The sequence below is a fragment of the Leuciscus leuciscus genome (assembly GCF_965113295.1).
Source record: "Leuciscus leuciscus genome assembly, chromosome: 15".
Classification (NCBI taxonomy): domain Eukaryota; kingdom Metazoa; phylum Chordata; class Actinopteri; order Cypriniformes; family Leuciscidae; genus Leuciscus; species Leuciscus leuciscus.
The window spans coordinates 4,503,163-4,528,326 of NC_138739.1; the positions used below are offsets into that span (position 1 = coordinate 4,503,163).

General features: G+C 40.9%; 2 protein-coding genes across 3 annotated transcripts; both read right to left on the reverse strand.

The window, feature by feature from the left end:
• Nucleotides 1–5,430: 5,430 nt before the first annotated feature.
• Nucleotides 5,431–11,802, reverse strand: LOC309475326 (uncharacterized protein). 2 transcript variants are annotated; one of them, XM_082138056.1, is made up of 2 exons: nucleotides 6,549–11,802; nucleotides 5,431–6,004 (listed from the first exon to the last, which is right to left on the reverse strand). In XM_082138056.1, the coding sequence occupies exon 1, from the start codon at nucleotides 11,559–11,561 to the stop codon at nucleotides 6,876–6,878; it is 4,686 nt and encodes a 1,561-aa protein (XP_081994182.1). In that variant the 5' UTR covers nucleotides 11,562–11,802; the 3' UTR covers nucleotides 5,431–6,004; nucleotides 6,549–6,875. The 2 variants fall into 2 exon arrangements, with proteins under 2 accessions (XP_081994182.1, XP_081994181.1); XM_082138055.1 differs by having other exon boundaries at nucleotides 6,539–11,802.
• A 4,576-nt stretch (nucleotides 11,803–16,378) lies between these two features.
• Nucleotides 16,379–24,300, reverse strand: LOC309475478 (uncharacterized protein). Its single transcript, XM_082138266.1, has 6 exons — nucleotides 23,580–24,300; nucleotides 21,477–23,314; nucleotides 21,243–21,387; nucleotides 20,274–20,334; nucleotides 20,075–20,188; nucleotides 16,379–19,997 (listed from the first exon to the last, which is right to left on the reverse strand). The coding sequence occupies exons 2-6, from the start codon at nucleotides 21,660–21,662 to the stop codon at nucleotides 19,991–19,993; spliced, it is 513 nt and encodes a 170-aa protein (XP_081994392.1). The 5' UTR covers nucleotides 21,663–23,314; nucleotides 23,580–24,300; the 3' UTR covers nucleotides 16,379–19,990.
• Between the last annotated feature and the right edge of the window lie 864 nt (nucleotides 24,301–25,164).

A 25,164-nucleotide genomic window follows, 5' to 3' on the forward strand; every position in this document is an offset into this window, starting at 1 on the left:
CTATTAATTGTCTAATACTGACATCTTTCCATGATCTCTCGTTGCTTTGTGACAGTGAGAAAGTAAGCCCCGCCTTCTTTGATTTGATTGGCCATTTCGATCATTTTGACATTGACGAGCGCTGCTGAGAGCTGTATAATCAACCTAAAAATATAACTTTAAAAAAATTGTCATTCTAACCACAAACAGCTTTACTTATTCTACACTAAAATGCTAAGATATAAGACAAATAAAATGAGAAAAGAAATGAATTCTATCATTTTTTATTCATAGCTCAGAATTGTTTTTTTGTTTTTTTTCAGGGAGTCAGTTCGTTCGGACGTCGAATCGCTGATCAATCAAAATGTTCCGCGAATTTCACTTGAATATATTGCTGTTATAATTTTTTTATATACATATTTTCACCTCGAAAGTAAATATGCATATAATGCAGGTATTTTCATACATTTTTAATTGTTATTTTCTAAATAAATTAATAAATCCAATCAAACTTTGATAAATTAATGTTAAATCTCATTTAAGTAAGGAGATGTAAAAAATATTGTAAAAACAGAGGGTAAGTAATTGGGAGGGGGGGGAACTGTCATCGCCAGTGGCCCATGCATATCGACTGTCACTAAAAATCAGTGGTAAAACGTGAGGAAACGCTAGATTTTTTTTATTTTTTATATCTGACAAAGTTAAAGTCTAATGAAATACACTGACACCTTATTTTTGTCCTTTCAAAAGTAACTGAATGCCCTGCTACATATATTAGCCTACAGTAATCATAATTATATTTAAAACATATAAATGTACATGCATACATGCAAGACTAAACCTGCATTGGTGTACAAGGCCGAAGTCCACCATTAGATGTGTCCGTGGTTGATGGCCAGGGTTAGGGTTAGGGTTAGTCTAGCCCGGGCAGCATCGCAGGGAAAGATGCACTGGAACATTTGCACCACGAAAACAAACGCGCGTCCCATCATTGCCATTCTCATCTACTACGCGATATCATAGTTTGACATGTCTGTCATTGGGAAAGTTCCACGTGGTGTCATGAATAATTAAGAGCAAGTGTCTTCTCATTGGATAAGAAAACTCAGTCATGAATAATTATGAGACACCGATGAGTCATCAAAGTACTATAGTGCTCTGCCGATGAAGATTTTAAACCCGGAAGATGAAAATAGACAATGAACATTGTCTTCAATTGTGTTCAACACACATACCTCTGTTAAAATCTCAGAAAATTTGGTTTAGTCTTTCATGACCCTTGAAGAAGACAGAGAAGACTTAAAAATTTTCATAGGAAAAAAATGTAATTGATAACAAAGCATATTTTCTTTTGTGGGACAGGTGGTCTACATGTCGCAACTCGCCCGCCATCTCCTCCTATGGAGTCAGAAGCATCTGAGGTCGCTTCAGACCACATCCCAGGCGTAGATCTGTTTGCCTCTCCGGACACGTTGCATTGCTAGTTGTTTTACTCCCTGACCGAGGGAACCCCTGGCACAGATGCGCTTCCAGTCTCTCTCTTGAATCCAACACGGAAGTGACTTAAACTTCATCTACTAGGCCGCTAAAGACAGGCTCCAAAAGAGAGTCAATCCCATAGACACCCATGTTAAAATGCCCAAGTTTACAACAGAAAAATATGTTTACAGCCTGGTGCAAAAAGTGGTTTTGGTCTATACAGCTAATTTTGCCCTTTGTGAAAACTATGACGGAGGGGTGAATTTTGACGAACTTGTTCGTTTAAATTATATTAAGCCTTAAAGTTCTGCATAATTAAGGGTGTGGCCACTTGAGTGACAGGTGGATTGCCACTGATGTCACTACTATCCATTTGTCCGCTGTCCGCTTGGGGACACCCAAATTTCAACAGAAATGATTGGTTTGAAGGCTGATTGAACAGCGAAGGCTGTTTCCCTCCACCTTGAAAGTGTATGTTGGCCTCGATTGCCGCACATTACGATGATGCAGTTCAAGGTAAGTCGTTAGGAAAGCACGACCTGATCATCAGGTTCCTGAGGGGGGTGAGAAGGTAAAATCCTCCTCTCCCACTCTCTATACCCTTTTGGGACTTGTCTCTGGTGCTTACGGCATCCCACTTGAACCTCTGCAATCAGTGGATTTACAAATTCTGTCTATGAAAACTGTTCTCCTTGTTGCATTGGCTTCCATCAAGAGGGTAGGGCACCTGCAAGCATTTTCGGTCTACGAATTGTGCCTAGAATTTGGGCCGGCTTACTCTCACGTTGACCTCGGCCCGGATAATTGCAGAAGGTTCCTACCACTCCTTTCAGGGACTAGGTAGTGAACCTGCTAATGCTGCCCTTGGAGGAGGCAGACCTAGCCCTGGCTTTTCTCTGTCCCGTCCACACTTTACGCCTATACGTGGACTGAACACAGACAAAGAGCTGGTCTGAGGTCCTGAAGCTCTGTTATGGAGGCCAGCAGAAGGGAAAGGCTGTCCCCAAGCAGAGGTTAGCCCACCGGATGCTATTGTCTTGGCGTATCAAACCCAAGGCGTGCCTTGCCCGTTCGGGTTGAGGGCTCACTCAACTAGAAGTGTTGATTCCTCCTGGGCGCTGGCTCAAGGCGCCTCGCTGACAGATATATGTAGAGCTGCGGGCTTGGCGACACCCAACCCGAGCTTCCCACTCGTATTTATGACATTGTGGTGGCGTTCATGTGCGTTCAACACGTAAATACGATCTATACGAGATGACTTGAACGCATCATAATAACGTATTAGACAGGACTGTTAGACAGATCGTAAACTAATGAACACGGAGAACGAGAATCCTGGAATGTTTTCCTCAAAAACCTTAATCTCTTTTCGCCAGAAGTAAGAAAGACATTAATATCTTGGAGGACATAGGGGTGAGTAAATTATCAGGAAAAATAAATTCTGAAGTGAACTTATCCTTTAATATAACTCATTTTCTCATGTAATGAGACTTATTTTTATTTTTATCACAAAAAGAGTCAGAGCTGCGTATGCCAAACGAGAGCCTTAGTGAGGATTCTTCTGCCTTTTAAGGACAGTTCCCTTTGTAACCAGCAATTGCTTTTTTTTTGTGTGTGTTTTGGTAAAAATAGGTTTGAAGTTTGCTGAACACATATATTCATCTTTTATTATATTCAATTTGTATACCAAGATATGTTACCCTATTTTTAACTGCAATATCCTCAATTTATTTATTTATTTATTTATTTAATAGGGACCATGCATATTCATGTACATTGTTGTATGAAAATACACCATGTAAATATGCCAGAATTAGTAAAAAGATACTACTTTTCATCTGCAGTCCCTAGGCCGGTAACATAAAAACTAACAAAAGGATAACCAACAATCATACAACATTCATTCACTATGACAACAGTACACATAGATAAAAATATACATTGACAATACAAACAAACAAGACAAAAATTCATGATAACAATGACATTATACATTCACCACTATACTACATTTAATTTAACAGTGAGTATGACTGATAAATGTTACAGTTAAAAATGAGTACATCTCTGGTTCTCTAAGAGCCACTGTTTTAATTGAGTTTTAAAGGTGGTGAATGTAGGACACTCTCGTATCACAAGGGGCAAGCTATTCCAAAATTTACCGCCTATTATTGACAATACATTTTGTCCAAAGGTGGTACGTCTAAATGGTATCATACAGTCCCCTTTTACAGAGGCCCGTGTACTACCTCCGCTTGCAAGTTTTTGAAAAAAGACATGCAGCGGAGGCGGAGCAAGATTATTGAACACCTTATAAACTAGACAAATGTACTTGAAACGTTTGAAATTGTCAAAACTTAAAAAATTATGTCTCTCTAAAATATTGCAATGGGGAAATGACAATGCCTTTTTATCAAAAGTTTTTATGGCTTTCTTAAATAGAGATTCAATAGTTTTAAGACTCGATATGCTAGTTAATGACCAATTTATAAAACAATACTCAATATGTGAAAAAATCATAGTATATAGGAACAACTTGGCTGCTTTGGTGTAGAGAAATGGCCTAACTTGTTTAAAATTCTGCAAACTGAATTTAACTTTATTTACCACCTTTTTTACATGATATTTGAATGTTAAGGTGGAGTCATATATAACTCCTAAATACTTAAATTCATTGACAATATCAAGCTCCTGTCCTCTAAAGAACACATTAGAATGTGACACCTTCATACTTTTTTTGGTGAACGGCTGAACGCCATACAGACTGTTTTTTAGTGTTTAAATCAGCCCGTTCTCATCCCAAGGCATCATATACTGACGCTTTTGAGAGACATGACTTAGTGAGCCAGTCATCAATGTGAGCCATTGCTGATGTAAGTGTGGATGCTATCTCTAAATAGTTCTTATCATGTGTAAAGATTACATCATCATTTGCATACATCTGGACATCAACATTTTTACATGCCTCTGGCAGGTCATTAATATAAAGTGTGAACAAGATCGGACCACGTATGGAGCCTTGAGGGGCCCCTACTGGACATTCACTAAATGGAGACTTTGAGTCATTAATACGAACACATTGCTTTCTACAGGACAAGTCTGATTTTATCCAGTTGAGAGCTTGCTCAGAGAAATTAAAATGTCTTTTAAAATATGTCATAAGTTTCCTACATTCTACATTTAGCCAGGGCAATGTGTCCCTGCTTTTCTTATGGCTCCGCTCTCTGAGGTAGGGTCCCATAACTTTATTAATTGTTGACGTAAGTTGATCACAGTCACTCTCCAGATCTCCTTTAGAGAGGACCCCGTTCCATGCAATCTCTCCTAATGCTACCCCAAGGTTTTCCTGTTGACCAATTGGAACTGATTCATATTTACATATTGTTTTGGCTGAGGGGAGAAAACTATATTTTTTTAGCTTCCTGTCAAAAAGAATGATATTGTGATCTGACAGCCCTGTCATTAAATTAAGGGTCTTAGTAATGCGTTCTGGTCTATTTGTGAACAGTAAATCTATTTTAGTTTCAGATCGATTAGTTATTCTTGTGGGTTGTTCAATTAACTGTGTAAGATTAAAATAGTCTGTAATATTTTTTAGCTTTTTTCTACCACCCTTATCACTCCAATTGACATTAAAATCCCCGATCAATATGACCTCCTTGTTAAAATCCAGACTATGGAGGAGATTTTTTAACTGATCATAGAACTCAAGCTTCGCTGAAGGTTATCGATATAGACAGATTAAACTAAATGTCATTTCAACTGAAAGTGAGATGTTAACATCAACACAATATCAGTTTCACCAAGCCATTCAATTTGTTTGCAGTTTATAGTACTTTTCACATATAATAAAACTCCCCCTCCCTTCCCATGATCTCGGTCTTTCCTAAAAACATTATATCCTGGCATAACAATAAGTGCCTCCGGAGATGAAAGAGTTAACCAGGTCTCTGACAGTCCAAGAAAATCAATATGAATGAATGAATGAAATCTTTATTTCGAACAATTAATAAAATAATAATAAAATTAAACAAAACAGCAATGCGTATGAAATATCCATACAAATAAATAAACAAGTTTTTTTTTTTTTAGCTTAATAATCAACCTGTTCGAAAAGGGATAGGTAGAAGCCCTAGGCTTATCAAGACCTATATCCCCAGTAACTACCCAAACCAATTCACAATCGAACAAGATAAATCAAACATAACGTTTTAAATAATACAAAAACAAAACAAAAAAAACCGACTAAATTAAAATAATGCTTTATCTTAATATTAAGACAAAGAAAAAAAAGCATAAACAAAAACCATTATCAAGCAGCATTTACAACCATAATGAATGATCATTCACCCTCTCTATAAAAGAGGTGTCGGGAAGGAGACCCAAACTTGTGACCTCTGAGAAGGACTGTACTTAGGGTTGATACAAAATCCTCAATCTCCCCAGGTTGTCCGGTCAGAACAATAATGAGGACGAATTTTACACTCTCATGCCACTCTTTAATGAAACAGTTTGACATAGACGATGTGAGTTTTGTTCATGGTTTCTAAAATAAAACAGAAAATAAAATAGACTCATGAATAATAAGTATGCATACACAATTGTAACAATAAATGCAATTGAGGTATGAAAAAGAAGATGTCTAAATCACTACAATGAATATAACAATAAACAATATATCTCAAAAGTGCAAAATACTATACAACTGGTACATATAATACTGTCTTAAATTGCACAGACATAAATTATTAAACTGCCTGGTTGGCTGGAAACCACCAAAACTCAGCGCTATAACATTTGGCTAAGAAGGGGTTAAATCGCCGCCACATCCGAAAACATGCAGAGAGCGCATGCTGGTGTCACGTGATCAGAGTTAAAGCCTATGATGCGCACAGCCAAAAACACGGTGAAATCACTCTAAACACCATCAAAGATATGGGAAAGTATGAAACTATCATATAGCCTAAATCTGGTTTGGTTATTTAGCTCCAGGAAAGCACACATCAATAGGCAGAGTAAAGTGTAAGGAATCGTAAACATACGACATTAATCTAAGCAAGGAACAGACAACAATATTTACATAGACTCACATTCTCATGGACGCATGAAGCAGAACTGAAGAATAAAGATATTTCCCCCTAGATACTGTATATCGGATCGGGAATGGAGCGAGTGTCTCCGATGAAAGTTACATGCATACTGACAACAGTTCGGGGTTGCGCTAGTGGAGACTGTCTGATTGGTGGAGAAAAAAAAAAGGGAGATTGCTGATTGGCCTAACTGTTGCTGGGCACATGTAAAATAGAAAGTGACACTACAGTAAACCAGATAATAACTTATAATAACACAAACACAAGATAAAGTCAGAACCTTATTAACAGCCGCCCCCAACTTTGGGCAGCAAAGTTGAACACGAGTCAGTCAGGAATGTCTCGAGGAAGTGCAGGCAGCTTGATGAGCTTGGCGACAGGTCTGGTGTAGGATTTGTCTTTGATCTGAATCTGAGCAATACGAATCCTGCCATCAGCTCCAGGAAAAACGTCTGTGACTTTGCCAACAAGCCACAAGGCACGCGGAAGCTGCTGGTCAACAACAAGAACAATGTCATCAATACGGATGTCCTCTTGGTCTTGTTGCCATTTGGAGCGGCTCTGGAGAGATGGTAAGTAGTTCCTGATAAAATGGATCCAAAACTGATCCGCTAAGACCTGGCAGTGTCGCCATCTGCGGCGACTGAGGAGCTCTGTACCTGAGTAAACAACCTGCGGAGTAGATGGGTCCAGCCGCCCCATCAGCAGCACATTTGGAGTGATTGGATCTGGGTCTGCCACATCAGAAGAAGTGTAACCAAGCGGTTTGGAGTTGACAATGCTCTCCACTTCAGTAAGGATGGTTCTGAGGACCTCCTCGGTGACCGTTTGTGATCCCAGTATTGCATGCAGCGCTGACTTGATGGTGCGGATTTCTCGCTCCCAGGAACCCCCAAAATGAGGGGCACTAGGTGGGTTGAAGCGGAAATGGATTTGCTGGCTAGCGAGTTGTGACTGCAGAGCGGGGGCAAGGGAGTTGAAGGCCTCTTGAAGTTCTGAGCTGCCACCTTTAAAGTTTGTACCTTGATCGGACAGCAATTCGTGAGGTTTTCCCCGTCTAGAGATGAAACGGCGTAGACTCATGAGGAACGAGTCAGTGTCCATACTGGCCAGCAGATCTAGGTACACTGCATGTGTGGTGAGGCATTTGAATATTATGCCCCATCGCTTCTCATTGCGCCTCCCTATTTTAATGAGGAAAGGACCAAAACAGTCCATGCCAGTTGAGTAGAAAGCTGGATGGTGTAACCTTAGACTGGAAGGCGGGAGGTCGGCCATTTTGGGAATAATGGGTTGGCTGCGCCACTTGCGGCACTCTGGACAGTGGTGTTGCTGCTTGCGGACAGCCTCTCTACCTCGCAAGATCCAGAACCTTCTGCGTAGCTCAGCGAAGACTCTTTCAGGGCCTGGATGTGCAAGCTTGCTGTCGTAATCAGCAATGATCAACTTAGTGATGGGATGATGAGGGTCTAAGACAAAGGGATGCAAAGTGCCTGAGCTGAGGGATTCACAGCGTCTTAGTCGGCCCCCGACACGGATTAACTGAGTCTCTGGGTCGTATTCTGGGGCCAAAGTGATAAGCCTACTGCTGGATGGAATGGGCTTTTGGGAGGAGATGAGAGCAAACTCCTCTGGAAAACAGTCACTTTGCACTTGTCTGAAGAGAGAGAGTTCAGCTTGTCTGAAAGACTCAGCTGTGGCCGCCCCGTGACATGCTCGAACTGTGGCTTCCAGTAGCTCTTGGAAGCTGTTAAACTGGCTAGTGTCAGGTAAAGGTGTATGAGGGGAAGTAGAGATGACGCCACAAAACTTGGATTTGCGCAGCTCTGTTGAATCATCAGGGCATGTAATGTCTGGACAGGAAGACCAGGTTGACTCATTTTCATGAAGGAAGGCAGGTCCAGATCTCCAGCGGCTGTGACTCTGGATCTGTGAGAGGGTCAGTCCGCGAGTTATATCGTCAGCAGGATTCTCACTGGAGTGGACATAGCGCCATGAGCTGCTCTCAGTTAATTCCTGGATATCCGCAACTCTGGCACCGACGAACACCTTATAGCGGCAGGAAGGAGACAGCAACCAAGCCAACACGGTGGTGGAGTCGGTCCAGTAGGTGACGGAGGAGATGGAGACTGTGAGCTCTCGTTTCAGGACTGCACCAAGCTGGGCTCCGAGGTGGGCAGCGCAGAGTTCCAGCCTCGGGATGGACTGCTGGCGGACTGGAGCAACACGGGAACGGGCCGCTAGGAACGCTACCTGGACATCATCATCGGCGCTGACAGTACGCAGGTAGGCGACCGATCCATAGGCCCTCTCTGAAGCATCTGAGAAAATGTGGATGCTCTGGGAGGCCGCTGGGAGGTCGGTGTCTGAGTGGACATAACAACGATTAACAGTTACGTTAGGAAGTAATGGAAGTTCACTCACCCACGCCTGCCACAGCTGGAGCAGATCCTCGGGAAGATGAGGATCGTCCCAGTCCCGTTTCTTTCCCCAGAGGCTCTGCACCAGGATTTTGGCCCGAGTAGTGTAGGGAATGAGTAGCCCTAGAGGGTCATATTGTTGAGCTAGGACTCGGTAAATGTTGCGCATTGTGGGCTCAGGTTGCTTTGTGTGGCGAAGGCGATAGGTGAGAGTATCTGTTCTGCAGTGCCAGTGCAGCCCGAGAGTCCGTTCTGGGGGATCTGCACCCTCCATTGATAGCCACAGATCTCTGCTCTCGGATTTGAGTTCAGGTGGCAGATGACTGATGATGTCTGGAACGTTGGTGGCCCATTGACGGAGCTCAAAGCCACCTGATTGGAGCAGAGTCTGAAGTTTGCGGATGAGCTGCTTTGCTTCTGAGATGGATGGGAAGCTTTGAAGAAGATTGTCTACATAAAAACAGTTCTCCATTGAAAGACGAGTATCTTCATCAAGGTTGCTGTGATCAATGATGTGCTTTTGGAGGGCAAAGGTCGCGCAGCAGGGACTGCAGGTGGTGCCGAAAGGGAGCACTTGCCACTGGTAGATGTCAGGCTTGTTGCTGCGGTTCATGTCCCTCCATAGGAAGCGGAGGAAGGGCTGATCCTCAGACAGGAGGCGGACCTGATGAAACATCCCCTTAATGTCGCTGCTCACCGCAGTGGGATATTGCCTGAAACGGAGCAGGACACCGAGGAGACTGGAACCTAGGGTTGGCCCTGGAAGTAGATGTTCATTCAGGCTAGTGTTTTGGAAGGTGAATGAGCAGTTGAATACGATGCGGTCTTTGCCATTGTGATGGACCATGTGATGTGGGATATACCATGATTGCCTGCTCTGGTCCTCAGGTGATGTGAGCTTCTTGATGTAACCCGAATCCACCAGTTTATTGATTTCTTGGCTGTATGATGCAGCCTTGACTGGGTCTTTGGCGAGACGACTCTCTGTGCCTCGTAGGTGACTCAGGACAGCTTCCTTTGGGGCACTGAGAGGAGGAAGACCTTCCTTCCAGAGCAGTGGGGTGGCATATCTCTGCACGTTGTCAATGTTAACTCTGACTGTCTTCTCCTCCAGCAGTTTGATGGCCGCCTTATCCTGTTTTGACCTGGTGATGTGCTTTTCGCTACGATAGGGAAGAATGTCCATCTCCCATAATCTGGACACGTGACTGAGAAGGTCAGTAGAGGAAGTGGGAGTGTTAATAAGGAGACACTGGGGGGTGGAGGTCTGGTGCAGCAGGACTTTGGCAGGACCTTGCAGAGTCCAACCGAGACGAGTTTTCAATGCTGCGGGGCCCCCTGGTGGACCTAGGTGCACAGGCTCAACTGGAGAGAGAAGATGGGGGTAGTCTGAACCAATGAGGAGAAGTGGCTGCGCTTGGCTGATTGAATGTAGCGGGAGGCCTCTGAGATGACGATATGTTTTCTGTAGGGCCTCGACAGGATGAGAATGCTGGGAAAGGCCAAGCTCTGCCGCAGTGAAGGCTTCGTGGATGCGAAATTGTTTCCGAGGATGGGCAGATGAGGATATGGAGAATGACACTGACTTTCCTGAAACAGTCTTCACCTCTTGACGGATAGTTCTGAGCGCCAGGTCCTCACTCTGTCCCTTGAGGTGTAGCTTTTGAGCGGCACTGTGAAGCAAGATGGTGCGTTCAGAGCCATCGTCGAGGATGGCATAAGTCTCTAGTCTATGTTTGCCATTGTGGAGAAGAACTTTGACCATCTTCAGCAATACACAGCTACTCCTAAGGTCTGGATCGAGGTAGTAGGTAGCTGGTTGTCCAGTCGCTGCGGTTGGATGGGCTGATTTGGTCGCGGGAGTGTTGACCTCATGCAGTATATCAAGGTGTGTCTGATTACACTGCTGGCACTTAGCCTTGAGATAGCATTGAGCAGCAAGGTGATTTCTGCCACATCTCCAGCAGCGCTTGCCAGTTTTGATCCATGACGCTCTCTGATCAGTGGAAAACTTCTTAAACTCTGGACACTGATTGAAGTAATGTTGAATGTCATCACAAAAGGGGCAATACTTCTTAGGTTTCTCAAGTTTAGTGCTGACGTGAGATCGAACTTGTGACGAAGACTCAGGTGACTTAGGAGAAGGATCAGAGCCGAGCAAAACTGTGGTAGGGCGTGCACTGGACTTCTGCAACTTGGGCTTGAAGCCCTTCTGGTGTTCGTCTCGTGGAGACCGTGAATGGTAAGGTTGATAGTCCTCATCCTGAACACGGACCTCGTATTCAAGCCAATTAGAGAAGTGCACCAAGGTAGGTATCGGAGTGCGGATGGGGTCTATGTAACGCTTGAATTGTGCTCTGAGTTCATGCGGCAACTTGGACAGAAGTCGTGAAGTGTGTGACCCGCAATCCAGCTCAGTCTTGCCCTCCTTGCCTAGTTGATCTAACATACCGACCAGAGCTCTGACTTTGAGGCCGAAGAGGCGAAAACTTCGACTATCCCCACTTCTGATTGGAGGCTCGGCCAGGACTTCATTGATGCGCTGCAGGGCTAGTTTGTGAGGTTGCCCATACATTTCAGTCAGTGAGGCCATTGTCTTTGAGTAGGGAGTTGGACTATTACTGTAGGAGTCTGCAATGAGGAGCGCGTCTTCGAACTTGAGGTGATCAACTAGTATTTGGTATTTGAACCGCTCAGTTGCATCTCTGGGCAAGAGGTTGTCAAGCGCTATCTTGAGGCGGGCATATTGGCGTGGATCATCATGTGTGAAACATGGAATGTCCGGCTTTGGCCCTCTGTATGTCGTCTCCACAGAGTATGTATTGTGTGGGAGAGTATACGGCTCTACATAAACTGGATGGGACTGAATCCCTACCTCATATGAAGGTAAATATGACACCGGAGGCGGCGGAGGAAGTAGCGGCACGTCAGCTGGAGGTGGAGGAGGTAGAGGCTCGCTCCAGGGAGGAATTGGTACAGCGTCAGGCCAAGGCGGAAGATCATCTACTACTGCTTGAAGATTGCGATTAGGAGTGGATGTTCTCTCAGTATGCAGCCTTGATGTTCTCTCAGGAAGATGATAAGGCATATATGAGGTGGCGCTGTCCTCAAACTGAACAGAATGCCTTGGATCGAGGTATTGAGGCTGAGGCGCTGTTCTCAGGGAGAGAGAATTGAAGAGGCTTTGCATCTCTCGCCTGAGCTGGTTGTTCTCCTCTTTCATCTCCTGCAAAGCTGACATGACTGCTTCGGAGCTGAGGTTCTGAGGCGCAGGTCCAGCTGGATCTGGAGTGATGACTGGAGCAGGAGATTGAAAAGCTGCTCCCTCGTTGGAGTGGCCATGGAGTGTGAGAGAAGAAGGACGACGTGGCGGGATATTCACCAGGAAGTCATCGAGGTAGCGAGGCCGACGGATATCACGGCGCGGACGAGTGTGATCCATTGTAGAGCTGAGGAAACTGAAGATCCGGCTCGAAGGACCATATAAAAGAGGTGTCGGGAAGGAGACCCAAACTTGTGACCTCTGAGAAGGACTGTACTTAGGGTTGATACAAAATCCTCAATCTCCCCAGGTTGTCCGGTCAGAACAATAATGAGGACGAATTTTACACTCTCATGCCACTCTTTAATGAAACAGTTTGACATAGACGATGTGAGTTTTGTTCATGGTTTCTAAAATAAAACAGAAAATAAAATAGACTCATGAATAATAAGTATGCATACACAATTGTAACAATAAATGCAATTGAGGTATGAAAAAGAAGATGTCTAAATCACTACAATGAATATAACAATAAACAATATATCTCAAAAGTGCAAAATACTATACAACTGGTACATATAATACTGTCTTAAATTGCACAGACATAAATTATTAAACTGCCTGGTTGGCTGGAAACCACCAAAACTCAGCGCTATAACATTTGGCTAAGAAGGGGTTAAATCGCCGCCACATCCGAAAACATGCAGAGAGCGCATGCTGGTGTCACGTGATCAGAGTTAAAGCCTATGATGCGCACAGCCAAAAACACGGTGAAATCACTCTAAACACCATCAAAGATATGGGAAAGTATGAAACTATCATATAGCCTAAATCTGGTTTGGTTATTTAGCTCCAGGAAAGCACACATCAATAGGCAGAGTAAAGTGTAAGGAATCGTAAACATACGACATTAATCTAAGCAAGGAACAGACAACAATATTTACATAGACTCACATTCTCATGGACGCATGAAGCAGAACTGAAGAATAAAGATATTTCCCCCTAGATACTGTATATCGGATCGGGAATGGAGCGAGTGTCTCCGATGAAAGTTACATGCATACTGACAACAGTTCGGGGTTGCGCTAGTGGAGACTGTCTGATTGGTGGAGAAAAAAAAAAGGGAGATTGCTGATTGGCCTAACTGTTGCTGGGCACATGTAAAATAGAAAGTGACACTACAGTAAACCAGATAATAACTTATAATAACACAAACACAAGATAAAGTCAGAACCTTATTAACACTCTCCACTTCTGTACTTATCAAAAATAAAACTTTTGTACCTTTTTTTAAATTGCAACATATTAACACTTTGTTTGATCGAACTGCTCAGACCATATTCCACAAAAGCATCCCACAAATCGAAATACACATACTTTTGAGTTTTGTCCGAGTCCTATGTTGACTCAAATTTAAATCCCCTCTCAAGTTATAACCCCCAACCCTATCTGTGAATAACTGTTGTATGTTTCCAGGCAACTGTTTATTTATTGCTTTATAAATTAATTGAGCAGTCTTAAATTTAACAAGATCATTAAAACTTTAGAGTGTGCAATTTTAAATATAGTAAATTAGTATGCTCATGATATCCTACCTTATTTACTATCCTAATTGCTTTTTTTTTGTATTGTGCTTAATGTTTGTAAGGTGGTTTTGTAGGAGTTGCCCCATACTTCAACACAATCATTTAAATAAGGCAACACAAGTGAACAATACAAAATAAAAAGTGCTTTTTTACTCAATACATGCCTTGCTTTCCCCATTACTCCAGTACTCTGCGCTACTTTTGTTCTAACATATTTAATATGGGGTTTCCAACAAATTTTATGATCAAGAATCACACCCAAAAATGTATTTTCATACACTCTTTCTATTTTAACATTATTAATCATAACTTTTACTTGTGTGTCGGTTTTACAATTACCAAACAGCATAAATTTAGTTTTATCTAGATTTAACGATAATTTAAGTCAAACCATATTTTTAACTTATTAATTTCTGATGTGACCACCTCCAAAAGCTGCTTCAGATTTTCCCCTGAACAGAATATATTAGTATCATCAGCAAAAATTACAAATTTTAAGAGGTTAGTCACTCTACATATGTCATTTATGAACATAATAAATAATTTTGGACCCAATATTGACCCCTGTGGTACTCCACAGGTGATACCCAAGCACTCCGATCTGTACTCCCCCATTTGAACAATTATTAGAATTTACAAGCAAGTCTTCCAGTTGTTCACGTTTGGTTGCCATACTCCTAATATTTAAATGTCCACCAAACAGCCCTTTAGCTTTACATCGCTTTACAATTAAAGTAAGAGAGCAATTTTTACTTGGCAGAAATTCGCATTTATTAAAATTGGATTTAATCCAGAGGCTTTAGAAACGGACTGAAGAATACCCAAAGCCACTGGAAGATTTGGGGATTTTGACGCAAGTTTTTCTCTATATAGTGGTGTTCATATGGCAACTAGTAAATACACTTAAACCATGTGTGTTACAACGAGCCCCGTGTTAGGTGGTGCCTTGCTGACCGCTATATCATGCCGGCATATGGAGGGAGGAGATGAAGCTGGTCTTAGATTCATAGAGATCTTGTCTGGTTCTGGTCTTGTCACTGCCTCTGTCTGCTGACATTCAGGGCTACACTGAGGTCATCGTACGGTTCAGGCCCGCCATCTGATTTGGATATGGACCAGATCCAGCTGACTACAGTAACCTCTGGATAAGAACGTGATATTAGCCTAGATGCCATTCCTCTTACGATGCAAAACATTCTGTGTTATGGGAAGTGTTTCTGGTTGACCTAATTTATGCAGTACAATCCTTTAATGGATTTGAATAGAAATGTGACAGCGTGTTATGTGTATGCTTGGTTAAAAAGATGGGTCTAATAGGTCTAATCTTTAATTAGACCACACAATACAAATTTTAAAGCCAAAAAATATGTATCAATGCAACTTTCATGAAGTAAAATCACTAAAATCCTTCCTTCCGCTGCGAAAAATAGTCCCTGACCGTGAATAGCAACATAAGTTGCATTATTTCACCTTTAGATGGCGGCAAAGACTGTCTTTATGAGTGAGTCAGTCATTAGAGAAGACTTTTATATTGAAAGGACTGAAACTTGTAAACACGGAGAAGCAAGACGCAACTGACAATTGACTAGTGTTAGGACACGGAAAACCTAGTTAAAAGGACAAGATATCGCAGCGGACATTCAAACCGATTTTTTATTACGTATATAGGACGGACCTGAAGGAAAATGCTATGTTTACTGGGTCCGTGTACTTTTTGTTCATTTGATTTCCTGTTTGGAAAGGAATAACGAGAAATGAAAACCAGCTCGTTTATTCGTGTTTTAGTTTAGTTTAAAAAACGAAAAATGAGATTTTGGCTCGATTTTTCATTTTTCGTTAGTGGTTTACAAATCGTTTTATGGGCTCGATATTTCATTTGCACACATGGGCGGCGCTGAAACGCCCCTTTCATCTGATTGGTCAAAACGCTCCGCCTTCAGTAAACTACGAGCTTTTCTTTCTTTCTGTCAGGCAGAATAAGAGTCAGTACGAGTGCGGCACTGACAAATGCACTTTAATAAAATAATGTCTGAAACCACCACTCACTGTTAACTACACACAATATTTGAAGCAGAAATATGTTGCTGGTCACGTAATTCGTGCTGCTGCGACTTGCAAGCGACCCCAATAATGTGAACTACAGTATGACAGATTATTTTAGCATGATGTATTTCCCATTGATAAATACAGTGCAAATAGTTCAAATATCTCCTTGGATAAAAGGGAAGTGGAAATAAAAATCAATAATAGGCTGAACTGTGCCATGATAATATGTCCGTAATATTAGATGTCCGTAGATGACATACCCATAACTGTTACATTAGAGTTAGGGGATGACACAGTTTGTACAGTATAAAAATCATTATGTCTCAAGTTCCCATTAAACATGAAAACCCAACAACCCAATGGGAATATATCCTTAATGCGTAAAACATCCAGAGGTGGACAGTAAAAAAGTACATTTACTTGAGTACTGTACTTAAGTACACTTTTTGAGTATCTGTAGGCTACTGTACTTTTACTGTACTTGAAACTGATTTTCATATTCAACGTTGGGTTTGGTCTTCTAAATGCAAATGTTGTCATTGTTTTGGCTTATAGATAACAGTAAGGCTAACATATTCATACTAAAAGCCAAAAAACATTAAATCCCATTACTGGAACTGTGTTCTAGAAATAAATGTGATGTTGATATGAGGGTAGAAAGGCAGGCGTAGATTCAGAGGCATAAGGTAGGCCTACTGTAAGTATTACACACAACAATGCAACAATAATAAAACAATGCATTGACATTTACTTTTGATACTTAAGTACTTTTAAAAACGAGTAGGCTATTTCTGTACTTTTACTTAAGTAAAAATCGGTCTTTACAACTTTTACTTGTAACGGAGTAATATTTGACCAGTATATCTGTACTTTCACTCAAGTAAGGAAGTTGTGTACTTTGTCCACCTCTGAAAACATCTGTTCATAATCTGTGATTACACAATTCCAATACAAATAGCACCGGGAGGCGTCTGGAATAACTCTGCACTGATCAATCCACATTTTTAAGCCAGCTCATTTTACAGTAGGCTCATATTCAGAATGTCTTTCTCGTATAACGACAACAACCGCACAAATGGGCTTCCTTTGTGAAATATAGCAGACCACTGTTTTAAATAACAGTTTAAAAAAGGTGGTCTGCTATTTTTCTCAAAGGAAGCTCAGTCAGTCAGTCAGACAGTCAGACAGACAGACAGACAGACAGACAGACAGACAGACAGACAGTCAGACAGACAGACAGACAGACAGACAGACAGACAGACAGACAGACAGAGAGACAGATAGACAGACAGACAGACAGACAGACAGATAGACAGACAGACAGTCAGACAGACAGAGAGACAGATAGACAGACAGACAGACAGTCAGACAGACAGAGAGACAGATAGATAGATAGATAGATAGATAGATGCACCTTTGTAAGATATGCGCTCGTCTTCACAAAAACTACATGCAGGGTTTTTAAACATCTCGTGTGGAGAAAATATTGTTTGTTCTGGGCAGTATGGCAAAGCCATGGCAAAAAGCAGGATAACTTGTAGGCTATAGCCTACTTGAAAGGAAAACAAATTTGCCAAGTAAAAACAGTGTTTGTGTTATTTTTTCTCTCTAGTAGGCTACATCTTTAAATATAGAGCTCATGACAAATAAAAGTTCCAGATGGACAAACATTAAATGCAAAAACCAGTGTGAATAACAATATCTTAAAATAAACTAGAGAGTGGATACACAGATATGGCCTGTTTATGAATGAAATGAATGCATTTATTTGTCATTTAATCTGATGCAAACAGGGAAAGAGTAGAAAACACTTATTATCCTGTCGCCCCCTCTAGTGGACAGCATTAAGTAGTACGGCCTTCATTGCTCAGATAACGCAAGTCAATGGATTTTTTGGGAAAATAAGTCTGACCAGTTAGAAAAGATATAAGCGAGTCAGACCAGTCTTAAGGTCTGAGCTGAGTTTGGTGAAGCATTAAAGTTCTAGGCGGAGTCAATTTCTCATAATAATAATAATAATAAATAATAATAATAATATTCAAATATGCTGGCTTTCTTAAGCCAACATAATAAAGAAAATTCAGAGAAACATCGACCAATTCAGTATGTAATAAAATTGTATTAGTTTTATAATAAAACTAATAACATTTTAAAGGTATGCCGTGCTCTTCAATTTACATGATTTTAATGAATCCCAAACCTGGTAATTTTGTCAGTATTAATGTACGTTCACTGATTCTAGCTTCTTTCTTTTCTGTCTCTTTCTTTTCATGTGAACTGAGTAGGCTACACATGCTTACATTCATAAATATAAACTTTATTTCTATTCAATTTTCAAAATTATTTATAGCCTACATGTCACACACGCCTACCTGCCTTTTGATATAAATAAAAGACGAGAGTGATAAATGTTACGGACATATTATCATGGTACAGTTCAGCCTATTATTGATTTTTATTTCCACTTCCCTTTTATCTAAAGAGACGGAACTATTTGCACTGTATTTATCAATGGGAAATACATCATGCTAAAATAATCTGTCATACTGTAGTTCACATTATTGGGGTCGCTTGCAAGTCGCAGCAGCACGAATTACGTGACCAGCAACATATTTCTGCTTCAAATATTGTGTGTAGTTAACAGTGAGTGGTGGTTTCAGACATTATTTTATTAAAGTGCATTTGTCAGTGCCGCACTCGTACTGACTCTTATTCTGCCTGACAGAAAGAAAAGCTCGTAGCTTACTGAAGGCGGAGCGGTTTGACCAATCAGATGAAAGGGGCGTTTCAGCGCCGCCCACTTGTGCAAATGAAATATTGAACCCATAAACCGATTTGTAAACCACAAACGAAAAATGAAAAATCGAGCCAAAATCAAATTTTTCGTTTTTTAAACTAAACTAAAAAACGAACAAACGAGCTGGTTTTCATTTCTCGTTATTCCATTCCAAACAGGAAATGAAATTATCAAAAAGTACACGGACCCTACTGTAAATGAAGGTACACTCGCTCACTCGATCTCTCACAATACTCTATAAGCTTCAATGAACAATATCAATGAGAACAAACATATGTTTACGTTGCTAAGAGTGGTTGCTAAGGGTGATGTGCAGTGATACATAGAATAGTTTTGTGAAGCGGCCAAAACCGTGTTTTATCGTGAATAAAACACAGCTATTGACCAATCAGAATCAAGGACTGGAACTAACTGTTTTAAAGAATACAATTAATTTTACCTGGATGAATTTGTCAGTCTTTTATCAGATTTATCAATTGTTATAATACATTTCTGTTTGTGCTGGTCAGTTATGAACAATAAGTAATATTGAACTGCTAGGAAAACCTGGAGAGAATTGGGTGGGCCTGAGGAAACTTTCATAAAACTTGAAAGCCCTGGTCACAAGTAATAATCTCAAGGTTTCCTGGATAGGGCCCTTATACACGCCGAAGGTTCCTACCACTCCTTTCAGGGACTAGGTAGTGAACCGGCTAATGCTGCCCTTGGAGGAGGCAGACCTAGCCCTGGCTTTTCTCTGTCCTGTCCACACTTTATGCCTATACGTGGACTGAACACAGAGCTTCAGGACCTCAGACCAGCTCTTTGTCTGTTACGGAGGCCAGCAGAAGGGAAAGGTTGTCCCCAAGCAGAGGTTAGCCCACTGGACTGTGCCTTGCCCGTTCGGGTTGAGGGCTCACTCAACTAGAAGTGTTGATTCCTCCTGGGCGCTGGCTCAAGGCGCCTCGCTGACAGATATATGTAGAGCTGCGGGCTTGGCGACACCCAACACGTTTGCTAGATTTTATAGCCTTCGTGTAGAGCCGGTGTCCTCCTGTATACTCGCCCAAGTGGCCAGTAGCGCTAGGAACCCGTTCTGTGTCGGCTTGCTGCACCATTCCCCTCCGGTGGACTGAATACATGCGCTTATTTGCTCCAGTAGAGTTCCCCGTTAGCCGAACTCTGTTGAGTTCCTCCGTACCCCTCGGCAGTCAGTGGCGGAGCATTTTACACCAGGCCTAACACTCGTATGCATTGGTGGAACCAATGATCGGAAAAATCGGAACGCAGCAGCACAGTGGACCCCACAGAAACAATACGTTCCTTTGGGTCACTGTTACGGTCCAATACACTTACAACCTGAAAAAATAAAATGAAAAAGCATGAACTAAGATCATGTTTTAAGAATTTTAGCATGGCCACAAACTAATGACTACCATTTTCTGAAGATGTTCCGGTAATCGTTGGCCCCAAACTGCTTTATCCGGAAGCATGTCCTCCACTGCCCAGAAGGGCTTGTCACACTGTGATGTGTGCTTTTCAAATGGTGCCTTAAAAAAAGGAAAAACAACATGAATTATCACTTCATCTCAATCAAAGATGTCTTAACTTTTTACCACAACTGCACCTTCATACCTGATTTGACTGCATGCTGCAGGATCAACAGTGTTGGAGGATTGAGGATTCACGGCTGCACCTAAAACACACAAGCATATACAGTACATACACATTTATTTACATATACACACATATATATACACACACACACATACATATATATAAACAAGCATACACACAGTGATAATACATCACCCAAAATTATCTTTCCATTGCAATCAAACTGTAATTCAGTGTTCTTTTCTTAACTGCTTCAAAACCGTATTGTTCCGTGCAACATTTTTATGGTACAAAATATTTCTTGCAAGGAATATGTGGGATGATAGTTTCTTCATGTTGAGGAAGTAGTTCTTTTATATCTGAAAAGAGTTGCTCAGCTTTCTGACTGTTTATCTTTCCTGCAAGCTCCGGGACAAGGCCAATCTTTCTCAAGGAATCCCTAAGATCCTCACTGTTGTTCTGATGGAACACATCAGACAAGACATAATGCTCACATGAACCAGTAACAGGATGACCATCTTGATCAGCTGGTTCTTTCCTGTGGTTTTCTGATGCCTTCTTGATATTTTCTTCAGATGGTTGCAGTAATCGACCCTCAAAAGGATTAAATAATTTATTTGAACGATGGTTTGCATGCGAGGCTAGTCCCCTTGGGTAGTCGTACACAGTAACATTGGGAACATGTTTCCATGAAAGCAGGAGATCAGCATAATCACGAGGGCTCTCTGCTCTGATGTTAAATTTCACAGAGTACACAACCCCACAAGAGCAGGTTATAACAGCCCAGCCACCTAAGTGAAAGACATGTCAATTCATAATCCATGAATACTCAATATGTCAATCTTTATACATTTTTAAAATTAGAGATCTTAAAAATGACAAAAATCACATCGCCTCAATTTGAACAGCAAAATGATTATGTAAACAAGAACTGTTATATCAATACTTTTATGCCACCCTAATACATAACTGTACAGTCTGACTTACCAGATGCACCCCACACTTTTTCCAAAACCTTGTTGTAGGGTGACTCTATTGGTGACATCCTCTCTTTTAGTCGGATAATTAAATCCATTTTAGAACCTTTGTGATCTATTCCACATCCCATACAAAAGGCCCTTATTTCCTCAACCTAGCCAAAAAGAAAAATTGTAACAAAATTATTACACATCATGACAAAACATCTCAATTAAAATATTTTTGTGATGAAACAAACCATACACGGAGATTTAGCAGCTCATCTGCAAGCCTTTCTTCTGTAAGTGGAACGTCATCCTCAGATGAGTCTTGTGACACATGAAGCTTAGCGTACTCTGTGTTGAGAACGATGTTGGATGATCTGGTATGAATACCAATCCATGGCGCCCAAAAGCTGTAGCTTGGGGGCACAACGAAGGGGTTCCTCATCCCACCTAATAATTAAAGAGAAAGAAGTTAAACTGCGGTTAAAGAAAGAAACGTAGGTAAAAGGCTGTATATCTGAAAAGTGATGCGAGACATACTTGTATAAAAACCTCAGCTTATCATCTCTACTGTTACTGCCTCCCAAAACTTCTCACTATCCACGTAGCCATCATCATTTGGTGGAGGGGGGTCAATTTCACTCACTACAATCAATTAATAAAATGAAACAAAGACTATAGTATTTCAAAGTAGGATATATTTAGATTACATTAATTTACATTTCAATTTATGCATGAATGCAATTTATGCCCATGAAATGAAAAACTTTACAATGTGGATGTGATTGGATAAATATATTTTGTGAATAAATTAAGAAACTATAGTTATAAATAAACATTTAAATATATCAAACTATAATTTTTAAACATACCAGGCATGCCAAAGGCTCCCTTTTTGTGGAGATCCATGACGACTACACTTGGGTAGTGCCCACAAGTGACACGATTGTAATGATAATCCAGTTCTGTCATGGCCTCAAAGTGCAAATAGGCTTGTTTTTAGGAAAAGGCCCACCTTCAATTGAATGTAATGTTTCCATTACCCTACTTACTGCCGTACTATTCTGGAATTAAACAAGTTAAAAAATACATTGAATTAATGAATTGAATGAAAAAAAAAACCAGCGACTTTAAAAGTTCATAGGAAAACAACGCATTGGGATTGTGACATACCTGTACTGAGTTTCTTAGGAACATGCACAGATGCAATGACAAAAGAATGTGTTCATTGAAATGATGTATTCCATCTGACCACTCTTGGTACCTATATACCATTTCACAGCGTGGGCACTGTCTGTAGTAAGTAGATATGCCGAAAGAAGTAAATAAATGCATGAATCTAAAATATCCGTAACAATATCTGAAAGCACATCTTAATGTAATATTACAATAATCAACCATACCTTGGATTACACCAGAAAATGTCACTACCTTGGCATCTTTTGTGATGAGTCTTGGATCACTGAAGCTTTCAGCTGTGCACTTGGTACATTTTAATTCTGTGATGCCTTGGAAGGCACTGGTTGGACTTTATATCTCTGGAATGATCTAGTAATGTCTTGGGAAGCTCACTGGGAAGTTTTTTGTGTGTCATCATGTAGTGGATCATTTCTTTGATGTTTGAGTCAGATGGTGGATAGCTGCTGTTGGGATCTTTTTTTCCTTCAGGTGATTCAGGAGGAACTTCCTCCACACTTTCAACCTTCTTGAACAACTCTTTCTGATGGTGAAAGAGATGCCACTTTGAAACAGCCTTGTGAATACAAGATTTCCTTGGCATTGAGCAAGGGCAGTACCAAGAGTTTTTCTTAACATCATACGAGACCATTACTCTGCCAAGTCTGCTGTTTTTTTTCAAACACAGACACATGCAATTTGTTGAGTTGGTCTCCAATTTGTACAGACACTGACAATGGAACTCCTTCGGCCAGAGTTTCCTTCTTCAGATCAATTAACTGGTGTTTCCTTGCATCTCCAAACCACTTCTGGTCAACCATCATACACAATGTTTCTTCTGCAAGATCAGTCTGTATTTGACCAACACGTGGACAATAGGATAAAGAGTGCAAGTGGTCACACTCAAATGGCAGAATACCACTTCTGTGGGCAAAGTCTCTGGTAACACAGGACTCATCCAATTCACACTCAGACCTTTGTGACTCTCCCCAGGTATTTTTCAGGACATGGATTGGAGTGGATGCACCATGGAAAGACTTTTCAACAGCAAAAATTCCATTTTTGCCATCAACACACTGGCATCTTAAATACCTTTTGGATGATACAGTCTCCCTGCATTCAGTGTGTCATCTTTGGATGTGCTTTCTTAAGTTGTTTTTTAATAATGTCAAATTACAGTGCACACACACAACTGTATTAGGCTTCACATTAGCAGTCCTCGGCATAGATATCATATAATAAAGGCTAGATGTCTTACGGCGGAGTCACTTCCGGCATCACCGATCGGCCATCTTACCACAGGGAAGCTGTGAATCAAGGTGAGTGATCAGCACACACAAATCCTCTTATCTCGCTGAAATCTTGACGGATTTACAAACGGTTTGGTTTCTTACAAACGTTATTAACGTGGCTATAATTCTTTCATATGGAAGTCCATTGTTATAATTATTCAAATGTATGTAGTGTCATAGCTACATCTCTGACGTTTATAACAAACCAAACCGTTTGAAAATCGGTAGAAAATTGAGCAAGTTATGGTTATTTAAAAGTACATGCACCATGTTACGAGTGAGCGAGCACCCTGTGGTAAGATGGCCGCCGTGTGCGGACGTCGACCTCCATTGGCCAGCAGCGCGGACGAGACATCTAGCCTTTATTATATGATATCTATGGTCCTCTGACCTTTTTCTTCTGCTACTGGAGTTGCTTGAAACAACATGTTTAAAGTTCAGTCTTTACTACTGCACTTTAATGTTTTAAGATCACTGTGCATACTAACTTTTATACAGTATATTATATTAGGGTTGCAGCAGTATGACAGTTTCATGGTTAAAAGAGAGTTATATCTCACACATTTGCTTATTTAAAGTACTGTAATGTACTATTGCTCTATATCAAATCTTAAATCCCGAGATCAAGGTTTTAGCCCATGCTATTTTCAGTAGATGCCCAACTTAACGCTATTTACTGCATCCTTTCCATCCGTAAACTGTGATGAGCTTTGTTTCTAGTAAAAAATATAGCAAAAAGTCTCAAATTCTGTTACTTTTATCACACAATTCAAACAGTAAATGCAGTTTTGACAATCTAGGCTATGTGGTGTGACAGTAGAGGTGGGCAGAATATCCAAAAGCTGTATGCAAGTAAAAGTACTTATAGAAATAATTACTTAAGTATAAGTAATAATATTTATTGTTATTGGAGTAGGAGTAAAAAATGATCCAATGACAAACGATTTTTAAAAATATTAGATATTTAAAAATGACTCTCACATTTTAATGAGCAGGACCAGAGACCATTAAACCACGATCATTTCTGAAACAGTTTTTGTACTGTGAAAATCTCATACCACTGCAACCCTGAGTAGTACAAGTTTACAAGTCGGTTACCTGTAGAACACTGAAGTTCACATTCAGGTGTAACTGCTGGCTTGCTCCTATTATCCATTAGGTTTTTGGTCTTCATGTTTGGAAGAGATTCTTATAAAGCAATAAGAGATATTACCAGATAGAACAGATCAATCAACATGGAGAGGATTATGCCAAATAAATGTGTGACATTTTGTTTTTGTCAAGAAGTCTGACCTCTGTTTGAAGAAGTGGAAGTTGTCGATGTGGGATCTTGTCTTTTTGCTGTATCACAAAACCTCTCCACTTTCAATGCAGGGCTCTCTCTAATGCAGGATTCAGCTCCAAACCTCTGTGCTACCGAGCTGCAGGCGCTGTACTCTCAGACCCACTACACAATCAACAATTATTCATAAAAAAATA